The 12474-nt window shown below is 46.9% G+C and overlaps 1 protein-coding gene across 1 annotated transcript in view; it reads right to left on the bottom strand.

Moving 5' to 3' along the window:
- The window catches only part of KLHL3 (kelch like family member 3), a 31370-nt gene that overhangs the window by 15143 nt on the left and 3753 nt on the right, over positions 1 to 12474 (bottom strand). The window contains exons 3-5 of the mRNA XM_026047518.1: positions 9334 to 9455; positions 2806 to 2968; positions 243 to 352 (exon numbers count right to left, since the gene is read on the bottom strand). Coding sequence (XP_025903303.1) covers positions 243 to 352; positions 2806 to 2968; positions 9334 to 9455 — 395 coding nt within the window. The remainder of the gene's footprint in view (positions 1 to 242; positions 353 to 2805; positions 2969 to 9333; positions 9456 to 12474) is intronic.

The following is a 12474-nucleotide window of genomic DNA, read 5'->3' as shown; positions in this document are numbered from 1 at the left end:
GGTTTGGGGCAAAGATATGGATCTGAGAATCATTACTTCATATAAAGAACAACCAAGTGAAGGTCATTTGTATGTGCTGTTAGGATTCTCATTATTTTTATTTTTCCTTTCCATGCAGGGTCTGTTGGAAAATGGCCCCTAAATAGCAGAGCACAAGAACAGTTTCCAGAATAAGATTCAGAAACATTCCAACACACTTACATTTACATACTTTACATTTGCTGCTACACAATTTACAGTACCTTTTCTTCAGAGGAGACCGTGAGCTTGTCACTTGATATTAAACTGCAAACCTGGTCCAGACTAAGGCTAAGAAATTCTTCTCCCAGCATCACCTCGGGAAAGTGCTGCTCTGTTCAACAAATAAAAAGGTGGAACAGAAACTTATAACGAAATCCAGGCTTGAGGTCAATGGAAGGACTAGAGCACTCAGAGACCATTACTGTAAAAGCTCAGAGAGACCCAGGCAAACACTGCATGCCAGACCCCAAAATCGCTGAACATGAACTAGTCCCAGAGCTGGTTTTAAGGCAATGTGCTCTCGAATTGTAGGTCATTTCGTCTTTGCCCTCCTTGAGGCTCTCAGCCTCTCCCTCCCACATCCCTAGGTCCCTTGGCCTCTCTCTGACTTTAAAAATTTCTGCTCATCCCTTCTTTTCTCCGAACGTTCCCTTCCTGCAGCAGCTCTAGGAGCTGCTTAGGAAGCAAATACAGCAGCTTGTGCTGCTGGTTACAGCTGCACACTGGGAGGTTTTGGCTCATGGCAGTGTGGATCCAAAAGGCATTGTCCAATCTGTTCTGCATTACAGCTACCACAGGGTGCTAGGAAATGATCTATAGGACAAACTGGCCACCAACTGGTTGCAGAGAATTTCACAAGCATTTGTTAAAAATGTGTGTCCTCTTAATCTTACCTACAGAGCCCCATTTACCTTCAACTTGAGTCCCAGACACTTTATCTGAGGCTGCTTTTTCCAAGCCCTAGTGCCCCTAGCTCTGAGAAGTTCACATTCAGATAACCAAAGAGTTCCCTTGCAGCAAAATCCACCTCTTATTTTCACCTTTGCAAGGTGTTTTGCTGGCCAAAAAGCAGCACTAGAGAGGTTCAAGAAGCCACAATGTCCAGAGAGCATCTCGGAGATCTCACCTAAACAACTCCTTACTGGCACCAGCACTCAGGGACGCCTGTGCTACAGACCCCACTTAGTTTCCTGGGCACCAAAACTAAGCCAAGACTCTTGACTAAAAATAACACTATCTGGCTAAGGCTGCATGACCTGTGTTAGGCCAGCAAGTGTGCACAAGTTCTAACGAACTGGCCTTAAATATTTGTGAAAAAGGAAATGCTGCTGACACAGGAATGTGTATGTTCTCTCATTTCTGGACACAATCTCCTATTCATTCCAGATTGGCGTTTTGGCAGTAGAAAGATATTTGAGCTCTTCGTATTTGTTGGAAGCAAGTAAAGTATTTACTGATTTGAGTAAGAACTTGGGCCTTCTTGCATCAGGAAGGCCCTTCTCCCTCCTGCAGTTACCCATCGTCTGAGCTAAACATTTCCCAAGAAACTGAGCTCATACACTCACAGACTCTCAAGTCTGTGGACTTCTGCCTCTGCTTAATGCTCGTTACATAAACGACATAGTGAAAAGAATTTTAATGGCATTTTTATTAATGGCGTTTCATTAACATTACATGGGCTATTGTACTAACTGGGACACACGAAGGCCAAAGAAACAACAAAGCAGACCTTCTAATTGCCAAACAACCAAATAAATATACAGTGAATGCACTGCTTGTTGGGTTAAAGATTAAACAGGGCCTAGAAGCAAGGATAATGAGATATTGCGAGCAAGCCTTTACACAATTAACCATTCCTTCCAGGGTACCTTTTCCTCCAGGGGGTAATACAGCCAGAGCAACTGAAAAGGTTTTACTTTTATTTGCAGGAGCAGAGGGGAGGACCTGGTGGGCCTAGTTTTATTCCACAGAGCCTACTTACAGTCCAGTTAAAGAAAATAATGGAGCAAGAAAAACACTGCAGGACAGAGCAGGTGGCTCCAGGAGACCGCAGGTGTATTTTTTGCCTATATAAACAGACAGAACTGAGCAGGAAAAAAAACTTATCAGCTTCTCCCAAGAAGATAACAAGGGCTCCTTTTCTGGAGAAGGCTGGAAAGGGTAGGGAAGAGCGTGGCCCCATTTGGGGCAGTTTTACATTTATTCCTTAGAACAGAGATGCAGAAAGCAGCTGCCTGAACCTGCTTATTGCAGTCAAGCACAAGCACTGTCAAGGGAAGCAAGTGTTGCAGAGGCATTAAGGAGGACACCCACCCATGGAGCTAGCAGCTATCAGTACACACTGATCAGAGGCTCACATTTTACAACAATTTGTTTTAGCCGACGGTTCCTGCTCCTCTTGAGATTTCATTTTGCCTACTGCCAATTATTCCCAGAGTTCACCATCATATCTTCCTGCTGTCACGGGCCAGTGTACAAGGAGAAGACACTAGCACACCAGCACGAGAAGCTTCTTAAGAATAATACCCTGGTGAAACATTTTGTAGACTGGCAGCCAAAGAATCCTTTTTCTCTCCAAGGTTTTCCTTGCAATCAAAATCAATTCCACCAATTTGCACCATCACAAAGAAGTTACAAGTCTGCAGTCTGATAAAGTAATCCATTTCATGTTCTTTCCAGCAAATACTGAAGAGCTTCACCAGGTTATGTAGATCTTGCTCAACATATCAGCCAGCACAACGTGCAAGCAGGTTGCACTCTCCAAACAGAGGAGCCCTTGCTCACCTGCGTAGGCGTTCGCCTGCTGCAGCAGCTCGGTGCACGCGTGCACATCCGCGAAGGCGCGGATGCCGAGGCAATTCGTGGGATGCAGCTGGGACTGAAGAAAGTCACAGCAGTTTTTTCTAACGTCCATCAGCTGCAAGAGACTGGCAGCTGGCAACAAAACCTGAGAAGACAAGAAAGGAGAACTTGAAGAGACAAGAAAGGAGAGTTAGCAATGGAGAAAGTGGGACTCCCAACTTAAACAAGGTTCAATTCCTCTTTACGCAGGGCCACGTCACTGGGAGATGTAATAAGCTGCATTAAAGTTTTAGCACTGTCTAAATGTGGAAGCTCCCGCTCTGTGCCCTGAGAGATGGAAATAGCTTCACCACGTGGATCCAGTGGAGCTCTTTTCTTCAAGTCTACTCTCCTGAAAGACCTCAAGGCAAATAAGGGGAGGACAAGACAGAAGCAACTCTGGACACATCCAATTTCTGGTTTTGCTCCAGGTAGATCCAAGCACAGAGGTCTTTTTCCTGTGTTTACTTGTGTCCTACCACCTTCAAAGCTGAAGCAAGCCCAATGCTTCATCATCCTCACAACCTTGAAGCCTAGAGCATTTCCAACAAAACTCTCTTTGGCTCATGGGCAGGGCCGTGTTTGTGACCTGTGTTTATGAGTCAAATGCCATGTTTACAGAGGGATTTCTCAGCAATCTCCAGGAGGTTTTTAGCTACAGCAAGGCTCTCGGGAAAGATGGGGTCAACTCTGCACCTGTAAATGAAGTGATTCCTTTGCACCCACAATATTAAAGTGTAAAAAAGCAAGACAAAATCCCATGAGGAATGTGGCATCTACTGGAAAGAACACCTTTGAGGTCAGCAACTGAGAACAGGAAGTAAAAAATAAAGTCAGTCTGGATGTTACAGCTCATGACATCAGTGATTTCCTCTCCTGTGATCTTACAGCAACTGCAGGCGTTTCTTATTCCAGCTCCTCCACAACCCTGGCTGGTTCACATGTGTCCTAACCAGGCATCTGCGCTCGCCATCTGAGCACAGATTTCCGGAAAATTATTTGTGACTGAAGGAACAAGCGGCTGTTAAACAAAACAAACAGGTTAACAGAGCCCACCACCCTCGACTTGGCATGCAGGGAAGGGGAAATGAAGCTCTCTTGCCCACCTCCCTGGCACCCCTGTCCATCATAGAACTGTCGCAAACTCACAACTTTCCCCCAGGTGTTTCCTACACCACCAGTGCATTCCAAAATCCACCCCAATAGGTGGATTTTGTTGTTACCCAATAGGTAACAAGAAAATAAAGAAATCAATTAACCTATGAGTCCACGTTGGCCCTAACATCTTGATGTCTGGAGGAGATTAGTTCCTGCTTTTAATTAAATCAAGACTTGAATAAGAAGTTGGATCCTTCTCAACCCTCTGTGGCAATGTAGGAGGCCAGGCTTCCTCCTGGGCGACACGCAGGCAGATGCAAGCACATGGACTGGCTCGAATATTTTGGGATATTGTCCCTAAGATGGGCTCTTCTCACCACTATCACTGGCCAGCTGCCCAGTACAGCCTCTTGGACATGAGTAGTCTCAGCTTGCTCTACAGGTCAAAGTAGAAGGTGTCTTACTCCACTATAATCGATAAAAAAGGGGATTTTCATCTTATACCCCTTTTAAAAGTAGAATATAAATAGCCTGTCAACAAATCAGTGGATGTTCTCTTTTTCATTTCCCAGCTGAACATCTCGCCACTCGCTTTGTTTTCAAGCAGGGAGAGCGAAAAGCAAGCAGAGGATATCCGCTAGCACGAGCTCCGTTTCCTGCAGGAACAACAAGAGGAAATGCCCTGCCTAATTATGCAGCCGAACCAAAGCACAACTCTACTAATATCCAGGCAAGTTACTTCGTTTGGGCCTGGATTTGGCTCTTTATCCTTGAATCCCAATCAACAGGAAAGCACAGACAGGTCTGCTGGTTTCTCTACTAAATCAACCTCCTTACCGAAATCTAATCACCTTTGAAACTATCACAGAATTATTTACTGAACCCAAATTCTTTGCTAAATAAATTATACACAGAACTCATTTATGGTGCTAAACAGTAACAACAATCTATTTATAACAATAATAACAATATAACAACAATCTATTTAACCAGAAGTGGTCGGTCTCAGTCAACAGACTCTATAATGTCTCTCTCTGTATATAAAACTATCTCAAGCTTGCAACTATCTGGTTGGACAGCTTGGTCCATCCGTTCACACTGGCAAGCCAAGCAGGATCTAGATGCAAGCCCAAGCAGCACATCTGCAACCAGAGCTGGGTTCAATATCTACACAAACAGCAAGATGCTTTTCCAGAGCTTCCTGGAGAAACAGTGACCAGAGGAGCACGTGGATGTCGTGCCAGCAAGGCAGGTTAAATACAGGCTTGGAATGGGATGGCTCTGAGCTGCCATCACTGTTGCCTACTCATCCTTAATCTACCTTTTCCAGCTGCATTGCCCGAGCACAGCTGCAACTCCTGCAATACAGAACAGCAGGCACGACTGCTGTTAGAGGGCTCACACTGCTCCAGCCATATATCCAAGACAAGAATCTTTCACAGAAGGAAGAAAATAGCCCCAATTTGTTCTAGCTCCTAAAGCTGAGCTGAACCGTGCTTTGCCCTTGGCTTTTACTCTCTGTAGCTACAGCTTTTGGAGAGGACCAGGGGAGAAAGAGATTAAGTGTCCCACTTATCACCCCTTTATTTTGGAAAAATGAAAGGGGCATCTGTCCCACTCCCATCTCAGCTTTGAAGTCTTAAGTCCTCCGGGTTACCTGAGATGCTGCTGAAAAGGAAGAGCTATGGATTTTAAGCTTTCTGCCCCACTTAAGACATTGTTTTGTTATTATTATGTCTGCACAGATGACAGTTCCAACATGTAGCCCCCCGAGAAGCACATTTTCCATTTTCTTTCTGCGTGAACCAGCCTATGGCTACAAGGGCACATGAGGCACGTGGGATCCTGCACTTCATTAGTAGGAGTTTAATTGTGAAACTAGGTTAATCAGGACTTTTCCCAGAGAGTCGTTACAACCCTGACAGCAGTGACATTCTCATCTGGGACTGCAAGGCTCAGGCTGCCTGCAGGTAACTCAGTGCCACCAGCCGGGACCACAGGGAACAGGGACCACAGGGAACAGGGACCACAGGGAACAGGGACCACAGGGAACAGGGACCACATCCACCATGTATAGTGAGAGGTCTGGGGTCTCCACCAGAGCTCTGAGGAGGATGAGAGGCCTCCCCGCACCTCTCCTGGCTCATCGGCACCACCAGCCCCATCACACAAACCACAGGTTTCAGCACCATTTCTTTTCTGAAATAAAGGCCCCAAGAAGCTCGTGTCCAGAGACAGGCAGGAGATACAACATTCTCCACGCAGGGCTGCCTGGTTTCTCGATGGGTTTGGTTTAAAATGGGAACCCAAAGGAATCGTTTCCACATCTCCTTGCCCTCCTGCCTTCACTAACAGGCTTCACAAAAGCAAAACGCTTAGCAGAGGCCCAGGAGAACAACTTGTCCCTGCAGAGGAACCCTGCACATACAACTGCTTCCATTCCTGGGTCACTCAGTCCCAACCCATTTTTCAGTAATAGCTGTTGAATTCTGTCACTATTTTTCTCTGTTTTTGTCCATCATAGCTGTTCATGGATGAAAAACCTCATTTTTACAGCCTAAGTAAAATCCACCCCCCTGAACGACAGACGCTCTCAGACTACATCCCACCAGCAGTTCAACATCAGCCTGTTGTGCCTCAGCGTTGCTGACACAAGAGATCTTGTGCTCCTATTCACTGCAATGCATCTTCTGCCAAACACCCAGGGAACCACATGACAAGGACACAAAGAGCCAGCAAAAGCAGCCAGCCACTCATCCGCTTCAGAAACACAGAAGCATCAACACCTCCAACCTTCAAAGACCTGGCCAAATAATTTTCCAGCGTGCTCTTGGTGAACTCTGCCTGCTCACTAAACATCAGCCACAGCATAACAGCTTTGGGTCCTTCACCGTGTCCAGGTCAACGCTCCACAAGGTCAAGCAGCTCTGCAGAGAAGCTGGTGGCACCTGAATGCCCCGCTCGGGCTGCGCTTCAGCTCTGCTCTGGAAAGTCACGTCAAGCCCCTTCTGCATTGCTGGATTTCGCTCCCATCACCCTGTGCTGGGCGGGCAGCTTTGACGTGAGAGGTGAAAAGCAAGCAGCAATGCCACCCTTGCAGCTTTAAAAACAGAACTCAAGTGAAAAATCCAATGAGCGGGTATGTTAAAACAGACAGCTTTTACATAGAGACACACGGTACCAGGCTGTAAGCATATGGTTTCCACTGAAGCCAACCAGAGCTGCACATAGGCATCTCCAAGTTGTTCATTTCTTTTCACTTCTACAGAAACTGTATGGTAAAATTTTCTTCTTAATGCATTTATCCAACTCCATCTTCAACTTAGACCTTTCTGTCATGTGAAAGAAGCAGATGTCTTTACAGCTACCCCAGTATGTGGGTCAGAGAGGAAAAGCAGAAGACAGCAGGGATGGCCATGCCCAAATGGGTTTTCTTCACGCTAGTTCATGACTGCCCCAAAACTAGAAATCCTTGCCCTGTTCCACGCCTTCCAAACAAGCTGAAAAACCAAACAGAGGCAAACGCCTTTCAGTACAGAGCCTCTCAACTTTCCATCATTCCTGAACCTTGAAATCTCTCTCTAAAAACCAGGCTCCTTGGAATCATAAATCTTTTTCTGTCAACTCTTTCTGTAGTGAAACAAAACATCCTACAGCAGATATTAACCTCTTTATTCTGCTTTGGTCATTGCCAAAAATATCTGTAGACAGGATGGAGACTTCTCTTCAAACCTTCTATTGATTGATTTCTTCACCCAGTTAGATTTAATTCCACAAAACACTTTCACCATGGATATTTTTAAACGCACAGTAAAACCTAAAGTCGTCACTTAATCTCGTTTTAGACCAGCTTCATTTCTTAGCTCTCATGAATTATCTCACCTCTATCCCAAAGAGTTATTCACAGAGCGGTTATTTAAATTAATCATGCAGAGAAAAGGCCTCCTTTATTAGATTAGGAAAAAACTCCATTCCCAAACCTCAGTATTCAGCAGACTCCTATTTTTGACGAGACTGCCAGTGAGATGGGAGACCGAATATGAGGACAGGGCTCCTTCCTTCAGCTCTCTGCAAGCCCTAGGCCATCAGACCCAGCTTCCTGAGCTGTTTATATGCAGGAGCAGCCAGCGCTGAGCGCTGAAATGCTCACGCAGGGAAGAAGCAGGGCCATGCCTAGTGACTGAAAAGAAGTTTCATTCAGCGTAGATCAACGGGATCCAGAACAGCAGATGGTATCCCAAGCTCCACGCTTCCCACATGTCGAGTGGGTGCTTCTAAGCCAGCTAGGAACCAGTAGGGGAGAAGGAAAGCATACGTTCCACACAACACATAGATAGAGCCTTCGTGTTCCCTATAGGAAGGAAAAGCAGCCTGACAGTGTGACAAGGGGCATTTTTCTTTCCTCAATGGAACATCCTAAAGGGTCAAGGAACTCCACCCTGGTGTGCTTCTAGGAATTACGGGAGCAAGGCAGTGTTCCCAGCTCCTTATGAGCTTGCATATGGACCATAGTTAAAGGTAACCAAAGGGCTACACACTGGAGAGCCAGCCCAGGGGAACTCCTGTGTAAGAACAAGGCCAGGGTGTCCTCCCCATCCAAGCAGCAAAGGGGTGAAGCAGTGAAGATCATTGTCAGCCTGTCCAATATCCAGCTCAAAGAGGAAGGCAACAAACTGCAGACAAAAACAGGGAGCAAGTGAACAGCCTGCCTGCACACAAGCACCCAGCACCCTCCTCAAGGTCCAGCGAGTGTGTGGCTTCTTTCTTACAGAAAATACTGTCAAAGAAAAACCCTTGACAGCTTATACACGGTCAGAGTCTAGCAACACAGGCAACTGCTCCTGAGCATCCTGCTTTATCCATAGATTCCCTTTCAAATACTCCTTCTACTTCCAAACAAATATTCACCTCAAAGATCTTTCAGGCACAGCATGCACATACAAAAAAAATGCTTTCATTTTAACAATATACTCTACTCTAAGCTCTGCCAAACAATTCATACTACCCAGAAGAATTTAAAAACTAACAGCTAAATTCTTCCGCTGTGACCTTAAAACAGCTATTTGACTTGCTGCTTGTTTGAGTGTATTTTGACCTTCGACAGACTGACCCACAAGTCATCACAGCTCCTCGGAAGGCAAATGCCTAACCTCATTATAAGAGCATGATGTGAAAGCTAAATGCAACATGACTTAAGTGAACAGAAAGCAGCAAAGTGCCTCAAGACTAAGCAGAGAGTGGAAGCAGCTCTTTTCAAGCTCAACCTTTTGCCTTCTACAGCCTCAAGAGATCACTCGCCCTCAAAGTACCCTGGACCTTTGAGTTGCCAGTGTTTTACTTCACTTCCCAAGGAAGAGGTCGAACCCAGCTTACCTGCACATTCTCTTCTGTGACCTCTATCTCAGCTGTGTAGATGTAATCAATCAGCTTCCTCAGCGTCTGCCCATCGACATCTTTTATTTCAATCTTCTTGGCTTTGCTTTCGGACATGTCTCCTGCAACTCATTGCAAAAGCACAGTTAGAGTTTGCTTTGAAAGGTCTCTTTTCAGGCCCTTGCTCCCCAAGCATCAGCACATAAATATCTCACCAAGACACTGTCCTCCTCCTGTGACTAAGGGCAATGGTCAAGATTCTTGGAAGCCTCTTAATATCACCCCAAAAATACCTCCTACATTTAGAGACAGCAGGGAACTCAATAAACCCAACAAGCTGATTCTGAGGAAGGCAGCTAAATACTACTCTGACCAAGTTAAAGCAAAGGTCTGACTGCATTTAGCCCATCTATCCCACTACAAGCTCTCCTCTTGCACATACAGATGAGAGAGTCACCACAGCTAAATTGGGCAGCTTGGTGGTAGTTCCTGCAATAAATGCAATGTAATGCCACCCTTCCTCCTTAGGAACTACCTCAAACCTGTGGAGGAAATCAAACGTACACATCAGCAGTTGCACACCATGTGCTGCAAGTTTCTCCCCCAAATTATCCCACTGTAACCTGTTCACACAGTTATGCCTTATGGAAGGCATCTGTGCTACAGACACGCTGCTCATCCGCCTCCTTCCCAGTCTCACACCTCCAAGTCAATCTTTGCATCCAAACCTTATCCCGTCTCCAAATATCATGCTTAAATCCCTCCAAAAACAAAACAAAACAAACCCATACCCTAGAGGTATGCAAGTAAAAGCTGTATCTGAGAGCCTGTGCATGAACCTCATGCTTTATGCTCGCTTTCCCCATCACTGTTACGGCCAGCGTGCAGCCCAACACGGCACGGGACACACTGCAAATACCCGGCGTGTCCTGCGAGTACCTGGCAGTAACAAACCCCTGCTGCTGGCAGGACACTACGGGCTCCCAGGACCCCCTCTTCTAACATCCACACGCAGCAACCATGATTTCCTGCACTGTGGGTTGCTGCGTGTGGATGTTAAAAGCAGAGCAGAGCCTCGAGGAATGACATAAAAGTAACAACAAATGCCAAAAAGGAAGCAAACAATAAATGCAAAAATAAAGCTAAACAAAGGAGAGTTTGAAGAAATGTCAGTTCTTAGACCAGAGTGTGAATCAGCACCACTTTAAGAAATCTAGTGATTCAGTTTTCCTGGGGTGTTAAGAATAAAAACAGGTCCTGCAGCCCCTGCTAGAGGTAATTACAGCCTATACCTCCGTGCAGCGTGGCAGGGCCTGGCTGGGCCCATTAAGTGCACAGCACAGGGCACTTAGTGCCTATTAATGTCGCTGCTAGAGGGGGCCAAGACTGAGCAAAATCTGCATCCTGGGAATTAAACTTTCCAGGCGCCACTTATGCCAGTAAGAAGGTAAGTAACAGGAATGGAATGAGATCATAACTATCCAAAGAGCCAAGAGCATCTTAGGGGAAACGTAGGCGGAAATAGCATTTGTTCCAAAATCCATTTTTAAAATGAAATAATGAAGCTTGATCCTGAGAAGTACATGAACACGAATGCACAAGTACAAAGGGATAAGCGGCCTACATTTGGGAAGCCTTCAAAGGAGAGAGGACGTTCAGCAGATAGAATAAACATCATCTCCCGCTCGCTTCTCCCCCAAACCCCTGCCCGGAGATAAGGGGGATTCTGAAAGGGGCCGCTCCAATGGGGCCTGGAGCTGCTTTGGGGTGTCCCCAGACAAACCCCTGCCTTAACTTGTCCATCCGAGAAGCAAAGCATGGGGAGCACCAGAACTGAAACTTGAGGAGAGACCCATAGCACGTGCACAGCGATCCATAGAGAAATAGCTCAGAGGGATCGATTCTGTAACATCGTGTGTCTTTGCAGCACATGTGACACAGCCAGCAAAAACACAGGCTGCGTGGGCTTCTCTACCCACCAGCAGCTGCCAGGCCTGCTCACCGGCGTCCTCCGCCCTCGCCAGCCGGCTAAAGCTCCCGCGCGCTATCCTGGACACGGATGGAGACCTCCCTCCATGGAAATGCTCTAAAACCAAAGGGATGGAAGGAACACTGAGGTGGGAACCACCTCCTCTAGACTCCCCTCAGTACTGGAAGGTAGAAGTCAAAGCAGCGCCTACTTATTTTAGGTCTCCCCAAGGCTGTTTTTAAAAGAAACGCCTAAGCAGAGGGCACGGGATGGTAAAGGAGAGATGCCAAGGTCATCACAAGGACTTTCATTAATTAAATCCAGGCTGGGCTGTGGAGCACAGCAAGCAGACCTAGGCTTGCTGGTCTCAGCCCAGTTCCTGCCATCCACAGCTTTACATGGAGCACGGGCAGCTCTCCCCTGGCACACCTCGCTCGTGGGCACCAGCAGCACCGCTCGGGCACCAGCAGCATCACTTGGGTGCCAGCAGCACCACTGGGCATTTAAAACATCCCCTCCCCAGGGGACATAACACACAGCAGGAGGAGATGCTGCATCAATCCCCACATCAGCAAGACCCAGACCTCCAAAACTGGGGACCAGAAGGGCACCAAGGATGGGTCTCTGCACGTGTGGTGTGAGGATGGGGAGAGGACGGGAGCGGCCGGAGCCGCTCCAAAGCCAGAGGGAGCTGGAGCAACAGCCGCATGACCGTGGTCCCCGATTACTGTTTAACTCGCAGCACGAAGCATTACCAGGCCCAGAGAAATCCAGCACGGACACAGCAGCACAGCCCCCCGGATCACCGATCCGTCCCGCCCGCATGACCTCCAAGCATGAGAGGGTTTTTCCAAGAATTTCTGTTTATCAGGAGCAAGCATCACAGGGACTAGCAAACCCACTGCTAATGCCCAATTCCAGGATGCAGTTCCAGCTGCCTGGAAAACACCAGTGGTTTCTGCCTTCAAAGTCTCACCAAGCAAGCAAAGGCATCGCTGCAAACCTCTGACCTCATCTAACACATTCAGACACCTGTTTATGCCTGGACATTATAGGGTTGTGCAGATTTAAATGTCCTAATTGCATCCTGAGCCTCTTTCTTGCGGCCAAAACATTATTCTTTCTGACTGTCTCCATTACAGAGTGTGTGTGTGTGTGTGTGGGGGGGGGGG

The sequence above is a fragment of the Nothoprocta perdicaria genome, unplaced genomic scaffold (assembly GCF_003342845.1).
Source record: "Nothoprocta perdicaria isolate Ctin4 unplaced genomic scaffold, notPer1 scaffold_5, whole genome shotgun sequence".
Taxonomy (NCBI): Eukaryota; Metazoa; Chordata; class Aves; order Tinamiformes; family Tinamidae; genus Nothoprocta; species Nothoprocta perdicaria.
This window is presented reverse-complemented; position numbering and strand designations above follow the sequence as displayed.